At 67.5% G+C, this 11,989-nt stretch overlaps 2 protein-coding genes across 2 annotated transcripts in view; both read left to right on the top strand.

Annotated features, from left to right (window-relative positions):
* Positions 1 to 871: 871 nt before the first annotated feature.
* Positions 872 to 5,705, top strand: CHLNCDRAFT_58510 (expressed protein). Its single transcript, XM_005845569.1, has 8 exons — positions 872 to 1,120; positions 1,292 to 1,334; positions 1,684 to 1,752; positions 1,943 to 3,225; positions 3,411 to 3,497; positions 3,683 to 3,750; positions 4,012 to 4,588; positions 4,849 to 5,705. The coding sequence occupies exons 1-8, from the start codon at positions 1,067 to 1,069 to the stop codon at positions 4,975 to 4,977; spliced, it is 2,310 nt and encodes a 769-aa protein (XP_005845631.1). The 5' UTR covers positions 872 to 1,066; the 3' UTR covers positions 4,978 to 5,705.
* A 1,883-nt stretch (positions 5,706 to 7,588) lies between these two features.
* Positions 7,589 to 11,989, top strand: part of CHLNCDRAFT_58509 (hypothetical protein) — a gene marked incomplete at both ends in the record, with an annotated part of 24,365 nt that continues 19,964 nt past the window's right edge. The window contains 8 exons of the mRNA XM_005845568.1: positions 7,589 to 7,943; positions 9,393 to 9,702; positions 9,839 to 9,933; positions 10,089 to 10,167; positions 10,349 to 10,452; positions 10,642 to 10,724; positions 10,914 to 11,023; positions 11,248 to 11,339. Coding sequence (XP_005845630.1) covers positions 7,589 to 7,943; positions 9,393 to 9,702; positions 9,839 to 9,933; positions 10,089 to 10,167; positions 10,349 to 10,452; positions 10,642 to 10,724; positions 10,914 to 11,023; positions 11,248 to 11,339 — 1,228 coding nt within the window. The remainder of the gene's footprint in view (positions 7,944 to 9,392; positions 9,703 to 9,838; positions 9,934 to 10,088; positions 10,168 to 10,348; positions 10,453 to 10,641; positions 10,725 to 10,913; positions 11,024 to 11,247; positions 11,340 to 11,989) is intronic.

The following is an 11,989-nucleotide window of genomic DNA, read 5'->3' as shown; positions in this document are numbered from 1 at the left end:
CGGGGGGGGGGGGGGGGGGCGCAAGCGTGGCGGGTGCAGGTGCGGGGCGCGGGGTGTGGGTTTCGCAGGCCTGTGGACGCCTGCTGGGTTACGTTGGTGCCTGCGCTGCCGGCTGGGTGGCAGCTGTGTGTGCTGAGCAGCACGCAAGGGGAGCAGCACGCAAGGTGCAGTCAGCGCAGGCGGCGGCTTGCCTGCCACATACACGTTGAAGGTCAGCCCGCGCTCGGGGCAGTGAACCTGCTGCTGGTGGTCAAAGTAATCTGACCAAGGCAGAGGCAGGGGCAGGCTGGTGTCCCGGGGCACGGCTGCCGCCTGCTGGCCGGCCTCGGCGTCGCAGCCGGCGTGCCGCGGCGCGCCTGCACGCAGGGGAGGTGCGGCGCCAAGCGAGCGCCCAGGGCATGAGATGCGATGACCACCCCCCTGTGCTGTCTGGCGCTTTGGCGGTGCATCGTACGGCGAGCGCAGGCAGGCGCACACCGCCAGCCAGCCACCGGGGAAGCGCAGAGCCCCCGCCCGCACCTGCCGCCCCCGCCAGGAGCGCGGCCCGCCGCAAGTCGCCGCCGGGGGGTTTTGGGGGAGGGGGCGGCATGCCCGACATTGCTGGTGATGTGCGACGGCCTGGTGATGTGAGACGGCCTGAGGGGCTCCCTTTGCAGTCGCCGGCGATCGGTGGAGAGAAAACATGCACGCCTGGCGCCCTCACACCGCGTTTCACTGCCTGCAATTTGATTCACATGCAAGCACCCAAAGTTGGAATGCCTGCCGATGCATCGCCAAAGTCCTTCATCTGCGGTCGCCAGTCAGCAGGCCCCCCGGCCGGATCTTGGGCCTTTGCAAGCCAACAGCGCTGCTTCCTGCATTGCTCTCCTGTGCGTGTTGGCAGGCGCTGCTCGCCTGTCTTGCCCTGAAGGCGTTGCCACACACAGGTGGCCGCCAAAGACAGCCACTCCCACAACTCACGCCAGCCCCCGCACCGGCCTGGAGTGGCCACGCCCACACACAACACACCCCTCCAGTCGCAGCCGGGCAGCAGGCGTGGCCCCCCGGGCTCGGGGCGCGCTGCGAGATGGCCGAGCGAGGAGGCGACTCGCAGCTGGCGCGTGACCACAGCTTGCTGCTGGTGAGTGGAGGCTGGGCAAGCGGACGCCGCGGGCAACGCGGCCCCCCCGACCATCCCCTGCTGCCGGCTTCCCCAGCGGTCGCCTAGGCGGCGCCGCGTACGCTGGCCGTGTGCCCAGCGCCAGCCCAGCTGCCCTGCCAACCATGCATGCCCCTGCCATCTCTCCTGCAGGAGGAGCGGCTGGATGGCTTCTTCCGCTCCGGCGGCAGCCACGGTGAGTGCCGCTGCCGCTACGGTGTGTGTACTAGCCATACGTTGGGCAGCTGCCGATGGCACATACTACGTCCCAGGGAGGAGCAGCTTGGATTTTTGAATGGCAGTCCCAGCTGTCGCATTTTACACCGCTGCACATGATTCATGCGAACCACATCAATTGCCTCTGGTGCCGCCGTGCCTACTTGGACCCCTTGTTCGTCGGCAGCCACACAATCAGCTGCTGTGGCTCTTTTCCCGTGCCTGCCGGGCAGCTGCCGCTGCCCACCAGTTCCTGGCTGTTTCTCGCTCTTGCCTCTGTGCAGCTCAGCCCGGCTGCTGCCCTGCTGCCTGTTGTGTTTGCGCCGCAGGACCCACCAGCTTTGCCGGCCTGGGGCTGGGCCTGCAACCCACCAAAGTGAATGAGTATGCATCCCTAGGTGGGTGCCGGCTGCTGCGTACAGCGCACATGGGGCTGCCTGGGTTCGGGGGCTTGTGCTGGAGAGGTGGGGTATGGGGGTGGATTGTCAGCTTGGTGGGAGGCCATCTGAGGCTGCTGCCTGCTCCAGGCCGCCGGCTGCCGCCGGCTGCCGCCCTGGAGCTGACCTGCGCCCTGCCCGCGCCTTGCAGCCGGGCCCGACGACGACGAGGGCTCCCGCCGCCAGCCGCTGGCGCGCTACGTGTCCAGCCTCAGCCGGGTGCTGCCCTCAGGGGTACAGCTGGAGCTCATAGATGTGATGCCACCGCCCGCGCCGCGACCCGCACCACCGCAGCAGCAGCAGCAGCCGGCAGAGGCGGAGCAGCCGGCAGGCCAGCAGTTGCACGGCTGGCTGGACTTGGAGGCCGGGCGGGGCCAGCAGCAGCCGCGAGAGCAGCATCGACAGCAGCAGCAGCAGCGCGCGCAGCAGGCCAAGCGCGAGGCCAGCCCCGCGCCGCCGCCGGCGCCCGGCACGCAGCAGCAGCAGGTGCAGGCGATGCCTGTGCCCGGCAAGCCTCTCAAGATCCGGCTGAAGATTCCCCGCGCCGGCAGCGAGCCGCGCACGGCGCCGCCGGCTGGGCAGCCGGCAGCGGCACCGCCGCGGGCCGACCAGCAGCAGCTGCTGCAGGCGGTACGCCAGCTGGGCTCCAACCCGCTGCTCAGCCCCATCCCTGCCTGCTGGGCTGAGACGCTGAAGCTCAGCCCCGCCTCGCAAGGAGCGGCACGGCAGCCGCCGCAGCAGTATACCGCTGCGGCCCCGGCAGCGCAGCAGCAGCAGCAGCCCCTGGGCTCGCCGCCCGCGGCTGTGGTGGTGGCGCCGGCGGGGGACAAGGTCGCCTCACCCTTTGCGCCGCTGTCGGAAGATGTGTTCGAGCCAGCGGGTGGGGACAAGGAGAGGCGGCGGCGGCAGCAGGGGGCTGCCGCGCCGCAGCGGGCGCCCTCGCCGCCATCGGGTGCCCAGGGCACCAAGCGGCCAGCCGAGGAGGCAGCGCTGCCGGCAGCACGCGCGGCGTCGCTGCCGGGAGCAGCAGCACAGGCGCCGCGGGCAGCAGGCGGGTCGCCCCAGCTGAAGAGACGGCGCTCAGACGCTGCTGCAGCCGTGGCTGCCAAGCCTGGTGCAGACGGAGCTTCAGCGCAGGGACTCTGGGCTACCCACAAGCAGGGGGAATCGGGGCTGCCACCAGCCCCCATTGTTGCAGCAGGTGGCGGCGGCTCCCGTGCCGGCTCGCCAGCCAGCCCCGCAGCCCCCGGCAGCAGCACCCAGGGCCCATCCACTGCCAGAGCTTCAGAGGCCCATCAGCAGCGTGCCATGTCGCCGGTGCAGGCGGCGCCGCCCAGCGTGCCGGCAGGCGGCGGCCTGGCTGCGGTGGCGGCGCTGCTGCCTGCCGTGTTTCACACGGCAGCCACCAGCAGTGCCACGCCCGCCAGTAGCACGGTGCAGGAGCTGCAGGCGAGCGCACCTGCTCCTGCCACCTCCTTGTGCTGCTGCCGCCTGCCACATGCACTGCGCTGCTGCCTTCCGCTTGCGGGGGCTTTGGCTTGCTCCCTCGCCGTCTCACGCCTGCTTGCCCGCCTGCCTACCTGCCTGTGTGGCCTCTCCCCTGTCTTGCTGCCCTGCAGAAGGAGGGCAAGAAGCTGAAATCGTTTGCAGAGAAGCGGATGAAGGACGGCAAGCCCACCCACATCAGCAGCATGTTCCTGTGCCAGGTCAGCGCCTGCTCCATACCCCCCCTCGCTCTGCGCCGTTGCACGCGGCAGGCAGCCGTGCCACTTCCCCGAGCCTGCTGTCCTGCCCCCCTCCGCACCGACTGCCCCGGCCCTCCGCTGCGCTGCCTCCTGAGCTCCTCCGTGCTCTGCCTCCCCCGCCCTCCTCCCTCGGCGCCCCCCTGCAGAGCTGCGTCAAGTTTCTGGAGGTGGCGGCGGCCATGGAGGCCCACCCAGCAAAGTTCTCGCGGGACAAGTGAGTGGGCGGGTGGGCGGGTGGGGTGGCGGGTATGGGTCACCTCTGGGGGCACGTCCTTGTAGCTGCGCTGCGCCTGCGCCGGGAGGGCCGTGCTCACGCAGACGGCCTGGTTGACCGGGCAGGATGGGCCCCAAGCGCCGGCGCCGGCCCGCCTGCTGCCCTGCCCCTGGGCGTCAACACGCGCCGCCCTGCCCTGCCCCGCCCTCTCCTTCCCTCCCTCCCTTCCACCAACTCCCTCCAACTCCCGCCCCGCCGCAGCACGTCGAGCATGTACAGCCAGACGGCAAGCCTGCTAGATGCGTGTGCGCATAACGCTGCGCGCGCCGAGGGCCCCGCCGCCATCACCGCCGCCATCTCGCTGCTGGCGGAACGCCTGGCGGCGGTGGCGCGCCTGCGCGCCGCCTTCTGCCTGCGCGCCGAGGGCGCGGCGCAGGCGGCGGCGTTCAAGGCGGCGCTGGAGCGGGGGTCTGGGGAGACGTACCAGCGCCCCTCGCCCACCGACAGCAACACCAGCACCTCCATCTCGCTCCCGCTGGAGCCCGCCGGCAGCGGCAAGCAGGCGCGGGCGGAAGGCAGGCAGCCGGGCGCCGCCGCGCCCGCCGCAGCCGCCGCCGCTGCGAAGCCCGCGGCGGCGGCCGCCACGACGGGCGGCGTGTCGTATGCCGGGTCTGTGGGCTCGTGCGCGGCGGCAGCGGCGCTGGTGGGCATGCCCAAGGTGCTGCTGGAGCGCCAGCTCATGGCGGCGCAGCACTCGCACCTTGTCTTTCAGGCGCTCGCCTCGTTCGGCAAGAGCGGCGAGAGGCTGCGGCAGTACATGGGCCAGGCGGCGGCGCAGGTGCGGCCGGCAGGCGGGCGGAAAACTGCGGTGCGGGCGGCTGGGTGGGGGCAGGCAGGCGGCCGGCGGCGCCGGTCTGTCCTGGTCTGCCGGCCAGCCTGGTGCCGCTGCCGACCTGTCCGCGGCACAGCCCAGCCAACCTGTTGCGCTGCACTGCCTGCTGCCTGCCGAGCCACCTCCCTGCCTGCCCCCCTCTGGCACCGCCCGCTGACCCGCCCTCCGCAACCCTCTTCCCACCCCCGCCTGCCTGCCGCCCGCAGAGCAGCGTGCACGGCCTCAAGGCGGCGGCCGCCTCGCTGCTGCTGTCGGCGGATGCGGGCATGGGCCCAGCCGGCGCCGTGCTGGGGATGGCCAAGGAGGCGCTGGATGCTGTGATGGCGATGCAGTAGCATCCTCGCTGTGTAGTAGGTGTACTGACATCCTGCTGCAGGCCCGCCCACCTCTCTGACCTGTCTCCGTCTTTTCCATGCGCCCGTCTGTCGCCCGCGCCCCACACGCTTGCTGCCATCTCGTTGTCTGAGTTGGGGCAGCGTGCGGGTCCCGTCCCGTCCCTCCTGTCGCCCTTGCACTCTCAAAGTTTCCTCCCCGCCCCACTGCAATCAAGCGTTATTTCTTGCTGCAGCTCAGCGATGTCTTCTTTTCCGCCTTTCCCTTCCTCCCGCGACTGCTGACAGCCGCAGTTTTTTGAACCCAGCTCTGTACCCAACCCAGCCAGGGTGCGCTCAGGGCCGCCTCGCAGCATTTGCAGCGTCAATGCTGATACCTCCTGTCCCTGCCTCCTTATTGCTCCCCTCCCTAGCTAGCTCTTGAGAGTAGGAGCCGCCCGGCGCTCCTCACACATGCTGCCCTACCCTATCCTTCTTGCCCTGGTCGCCCATCCTGTGACCTCGCTTTCATCGCTTCAACAACTGACACTTTGCTCGCGGCCTAGTCGCCGGCCTGAGCAACAAAGCCCCCCTCTCTATCCTGAGCCCTGCCCGGCATTCTTGGGCTGGGGCCACGGCGCACCGTGTGCGCCTGAATAAACGCAACCCCGCTCGGCCCTAGCGCAATGTTCACTGCTAGCCATCAAACGACACTTGCCAAGACCCCATGTACCTTCGTAACCACAGCAAAGATGGCGGCGCTGATCGCAGCCTGCTCCTGCCTGCCCTGTACAGTCTGTACCAGTCTCTGGCTGTCACACAGTGGCATGTGTCATGGCATGGCATCAATAGAATCCGCAGAGCCGCAGGATTTGTCGGTTGCGGCTAATGGGGCAGCACAGGGCTTGCGCGAGCGGTTGGGTTTGAATTTGAGGGTGAGATCAAACTGCAGGCACACGCAGCTGTGCCACAGCCACGCGCACAGCATGAGCAAAACAAATAGGGCGCATGCAGGGAACAGCCACATCGCAAGCTGGTTTGATGCCAGCTGGTTGAAGCCCACCAGCGTGGCCGCGGCGGCAAAAGAAAGAATGGAGGCCAGCATGAAGCTAAGGGACCAGGCCAGGCTGTCGCGCATGCAGAGGAAGATGTGGCGCTGCCAGCCGGCCAGCTTGGCGATGTGCAGGAAGTAGTGCTGGGGATTCTGTTCCAGCTCCTCCTGGATCGCAGTCAACTGCGACTTGCGCAGTGCCACCAGCATCGGCGTCATGCCCACGATGATGATGGCCGCCAGCGCCGAAAACAGTGCCATGGCATTGAGGATGAGGAAGGTGGTGACCAGCTGCTGGTCCAAAAAGGATGTGAAGGCGACGCCTTCCAGGCTGGTCTGGTTCAGGCTGATCACAAAGTAGGTGCCGATGGCGACGCTAGCCAGCAGCGCAGAGATGAGGCCGACATTGTCCAGCGCCGCCTGTGCGGCCATCGTGCTCTGCTCGTAGTCGGGCACGGTCGCCTTAGGCGCCGCCAGCTGCACCTCCTGCCTGATGAGCAGCAGGGATTTAACAGTGCGCGGCTCACCCCAGATTCCACAGCCCCATTTCCCATTGACAATCGGATTGCCCTTGGCGGGGAACAGGTCTATTTGACGGGTGAACGCCATCGCCGTCGCAACATCGTCCGCCACAGCCATGCTGTCGTCACGACAATGGCGTTCATTTCGCTGCCATCGAATGGCCACCCCGCGACCCTTGCCGCCGCATGCCAGGGCTGTGCCATTGGTGTCCAGGGAGAGATGTAGGTCCACCAGGAGCACCGAGTTGACCAAATGCTCGCTGCGCAGTTTCCCTTTCGCTCGCTGCAAGTCCACCAGCACTAAGCGCACAGCTTCGAGTCGCCAGCTGCAGCTGCCTGGGCCCGCATCCGCTTGCTGGGGCACAAACTTGCCAAACACGGTCTCAATCGATCCTTGAATCAGTTCCACATCGAGATTCTCGTCTGCAGGGAGGGCCCCAGATGCGGATCCATGGACATGCGGTGTTGATGTCAGCATCAGGTGGGTTCACAAGCCAGAAGCTGCCCGCAGCAGCGAGCGGGAACGCGACGGCAGGCGGCTGCCAATGCGGGCGATTCCATGCAGCAACTGGCTGCACTGCACCGCTGCAGGCAGTTCACCGTGATCGTTTGTGGTGGGCTGCTCCACATAAACCAACAACTTGTTTCTCTCGGATGGGAACATCAGCTGGGCCTGCTCGCCGTCATCGAACAGGCAGCGAGCCTCCTCCTGGGACACCTTGGTGTAAAACTCGTTCAGTTTATGGTTAGATATTGGCATCTTCGCTTGGTAAACGTCCAAGTCGACCTTCACGTCCAACAATCGATAAAGCCCGGAAGCGTCCTGCCGCACCATGCACATCTGCCTAAAGCCATCGTGGCTCTTCGGCGCCAAACGGGGAATGCAACAGGGCTAGGCGGAGTCAGGGCCACATGTTGCCCGCTGATGTGGCACCTCCCCCGATTCGTCTGGCTCATCAGGCACGCTCTCTCCCGCGATCCCTCCCTTTCCTTCGCCTTTCAGAGTCTCTAAGGCTTCTATTTCTCCCCTCCCGCACCCCGCAGCTGCCGCAAATTTAAAATTATGAACCAACCTGTCATCCTTTATGCCTTAGAACGGCGCCAAAACGGCGCCAAGAATGTGTTTCTCACTAAGTCAGATGTAGAGGGCATCATCCGGATCAAGCAGGGCGACCAGCAGGCGCCCTCAGGCCGGCGGCGGCGGGGTGCGGGAGGGGGGGCGGCAGTGCAGGGCGGCACCAAGAACTACAGCAAGAAGGTGCTGCAGTTCTTCCAGGTGCTGAAGGGCGCTGGCGGTCAGGACATCCTGTGCCGCTGCGTCAAGCGCAGCGGAGAGTGGCGGTGGTGCCCCGTGGTGCCGCTCGAGGAGCTGCCCCGAGTGATCAAGGAGCACCACGAGCGGGCGACTGGCTTCAGCGGTGTGGGCGGCACTGTGGCTGTATAACCGGTAAGGGTGGCAATTGCAAGAACCATTGAAAAAGTGTGCCTTGTACGCTTTGCCGTCTCCGCTGGAAGGTGCTGCCGCCTGTGGCGGCTTCATATTTCCTGTTCATTTCTGTTGTTCGGTCTCTCTGTTCGTGTTGGTTGGCTTGTAAGAGTTGTATTTCTGACGCTAGAGAGGTGAGATGACAGCGGGAGCGTTGAAGCGTGCATGCCATCACGTGTGCAAGCAGCCCCGCTCCGCCCCGCTCAACCCTCAAACAGGGCTATATGGGGTCAGTTCACGTATGGGAGGGGAGCGCCGCGCGGGCTGCCAGGAGGGAGCGGGGGCGGGGGTTGCCCAATCGGGAGGGTGCCACATCAGGGGGCAACACATGCATGTGTGTGCCGCCAGGCGGCGGAGTGTGCTGACAGCAGGTCCCGCCCATGCTGTCACCTTGTGCAGGCACTGGCGACGGGAGTGGCATCGAAACCAACACAGCTTCAGTGCCAGCCCCCGACTCGCCGCCAGAGCCGCCGGCCCCCGATTCGCCTCTGGAGCCGCCTGCGCCTGACTCACCTTTCGAGCCGCCTGCGCCTGACGCTCCTCTGGAGCCGCCTGCGCCTGACGCACCTCTGGAGCCGCCTACGCCCTTCACGCCACCAGAGCCCTACATTCCGCCGCTGCCGCCCGAGCCGTACACTCCTCCCGCGCCAGTCGAGCCCGATGCGCCGCCTGCGCCAGTCGAGCCCTACATTCCGGCGCCGGTCGAGCCATACATACCCGCACCGGTCGAGCCTTACATCCCTGCGCCGGTCGAGCCATACATACCCGCACCGGTCGAGCCTTACATTCCTGCGCCGGTCGAGCCTTACGTGCCTGCGCCGGTCGAGCCTTACGTGCCTGCGCCGGTCGAGCCTTACGTGCCTGCGCCGGTCGAGCCTTATGTGCCTGCACCGGTCGAACCTTATGTGCCAGCCCCCGTGGAGCCTGACGTGCCGGCACCGGTCGAGCCTTATGGCCCGCCGGCACCCGACGCGCCAGTCCCTGGGACGCCGTACGGCCCTCCAGCGCCCGACACACAAGATCCCGGGACGCCGCTCGGCTCGCCGGCACCCGATGCGCCTGTGCCAGGCACCCCCCTGGGCCCGCCGGCACCGTTAGGAGAGCCGTCGCCACCGCCGCCGCCCACCGATGTGCCAGAGCCTCCCACGGAACAGTCGCCGCCGCCGCCGCCAGATGCGGTTCCTGCCCCCGATGCGCCCAAGCCAGGCAAGCACCGCACGCGCAGCGTCTTCAGCCCTCCTGCGCATGCCTGGCCGACACGGCGCCCCATGCATGCCGTGCCGTGCTCCCACCCTCCACCACCTCTCCACGCTCACCCAGCTCCTGCCTGCCTCCTGCGCACCCCCACCTCCGTGCCCCCACCCCCGCTGCTGCGCTGCAGTGCCCAACTACCGCGTGGGAGGCAGCGGAGGCTTCTATTTCATCGACAACGACAACAACCTGTTCCTGTTCCACAACGACGAAGTCGTGGGGCCCGCCCCGCTGGCCGGCCTGTATGAACTGGAGAACGGCGGCGGCGCGCCGTCGCCGCCGCCCGCGCGCCGCCTGCTGTCCCTGCTGATCGCCTGGTCCGGCGGCCAGCAGAGCCAGGCGCGGCAGCGGCGGCGCAGGCTGCAGCAGGAAGAGGACAGCCTGACGATCGTCAGCACGGACACGGATGGGGCGGTGGTGTGGATCGTGCTGGGCAACGGGTGAGGCTGCTGGGCGCTGAGCTCTAGCCGCCGCCCCGGGCCGCCACGCGCCTGCGCCTCGCCCACCGCTTCTGCGCTTTGCCACGCCCCACGCTCACGTCCCATGCCGTGTGCTGCCGCCTGGCCTGCGTTGCAGGAATGTGTACTCCTATCCCGTGGCTGACCCCAATGCCGGCTGGCAGGCGCGGGAGGCTGCCAGCCCCGCCAGCTTTGTCAGCATCGCCAGCAACGGTGCGCCCCGACCCTCTCTGCTGCCTCTGGCCGGCCAGTCTTGGCTGGCAGCGGCTACTTGCCTGCCATGTGGCACAAGCTCTGCCCTGCATTCCGTGGCTGCTGCCCGATGCCCGAACCCGCACGCTGATGAGTACTGTGCCCACCGTCTGCAGGCGAGGTCTTCTTGATCGACCAGTCGGGCACCACTCTCATCTGGTACCAGGATGCCTCCGCCACCAACACGCCCAAGAGGTGCGTGCCGCTCCCGCTGCTGGAGCGGCCGCGCTGGATGGGGGGCCTGCGTGTGCAACTGCTGATAGTGGGGTGCCTGGCTAGGGGCCAGGCATTTGGGTCGTTGGTGCCAGTGCCATACACCCTAGGAGCGTTCCATGCCGACCCTCCCTGCCTTCCCACCCCTGCTTGCGCGGCGCAGGTGGGCGCTGCCAGGCGGCACCTGCGTGGATGTCTCTGAGAGCTCCGACAGCTCCCTCATTTCGGCGGTGTGCGGCGGCAACCTGTATGCCGTGAGCACCGCAGGTGCGCCCAGCTGCTGGCTGCCTGGCTTGGCCATGTGTGCATTGGAAAGAAACACGCAGTGCGGGTGTGCCACTGCTGATGCTGGCTGCATTCTCTCTGCCTTTCTGCCAGAATTGGCCACAGGCTGGGCCCTGCCTGCCACCCCGCGGCCCGCCTCACTGCTCCCCGCTGGCGGTGAATTGCTTGCAGCCGGAGGCTTCACGATGCTCCTCCCCTCGGTCTGCTCCGCGGCGTTTGACGATGCGGGCTTCCTGTGGGTGTCGCGCCTCTCGGTGAGGGGGGAGCAGTCGGCGAATGCCAGCCACCACCCGGGGCGCTCCCGACGCCCCTGGCCGACATGGGCTGTTGAGCAGTTGCCGCATGAAATTGTTTGTTGTGTGAATTCAACCCAGGATCACCCAAGGCAGCACACTCAACTCTCTGCTTGCCTGCCTGCCTTCCTGCCTGCCTGCGTGGTGCAGGACTCGGGCTGCCAGGGCATCAGCTTCGTCCGCCCTGGCCAGCTGGTCGCACACCTGCAGCAGGTCGGCAGCGGCAACCCGCTGGGTGGCGTGCCATCCTCCAAAGCCAGGTGGGGAGGGGCACCCTGGCACTGAGGTCCCGGGCTGCGTCACGCCGCTGTCCTGCGCCCTTTCCGACCGGCCAGCCGCATAGTGGCCTTGCCGGCCGGCACGCTTGCCTGTGCTCCTGGGGGACTGCCGAGCCCTTGGTGTGCTGCATACCACAGCGTGCCACTGCCTGGCTGGCTTGCCTACGTCTCCCTGCTCCTTGTGCCGCCCCGGTCCCATGATGCAGCAACAACAGCTGCGACCTAATTGAGGCCGGTGCTGTGACTGGCACTCGGGCCAAGGTGTACTGCTGGAAGCGCGCCGAATCCCAGCTGCAGAGTGAGTTCCGCTGTGGTACCGCCTCGTTGGCCCCGCATGACCGTGCATGTAGTGCATGAATGCCCGCCTCGGTCATGCGTGTGCTCCGCTTCTCCATGCCTGCTGCTGAATGCATGCACCCTGCGGCCCCCGGTTGTCGCAGCGTTGACACTCGACACGGCTGAGCCAGCGGAGCCAGCGGAGCCACCGTGAGTGTAGCACCTGGAGCGGCTCCCGCCCTGCGCGCCCGCACACCACAACACCCACCTACATGCCTGTGCCGTGCCCATGTTGCCACATGTTCCAAATGCATGATCAAGGTTTGCTGGTGGCCCCTCTTCCTGCAGGCCACCGCATCCTCTGCGGCCGCCCCTGCCGCCGACTGGAGGGGCAAAGATAGCCCCACCTCCTCCTGACGAGTCGCCACCCCCGCCCCCACCTCCCCTAGACTCCCGGTTCCCGCCGCCGCCACCATCGCCGCCACCCTCTCCTCCGCGCCCACCCCTCGGAGATGTGAAGATTGCGCCACCTCCTCCTGACTCACCTCCCCCACCCTCACCGCCACCGCCAAGCCCACTTCCTCCCTCTCCTTTGCCTCCCTTGCCGCCGCCACCCAGCCCGCCTCCGCCCAGCCCACTGCCTCCCTCCCCTTCACCACCCTCTCCACAACC

Source organism: Chlorella variabilis, assembly GCF_000147415.1.
Source record: "Chlorella variabilis unplaced genomic scaffold CHLNCscaffold_17, whole genome shotgun sequence".
NCBI classification, from domain to species: Eukaryota; Viridiplantae; Chlorophyta; class Trebouxiophyceae; order Chlorellales; family Chlorellaceae; genus Chlorella; species Chlorella variabilis.
The sequence above is the reverse complement of the archived record's forward strand: the minus strand, read 5'-3'. Positions and strand labels throughout refer to the sequence as shown.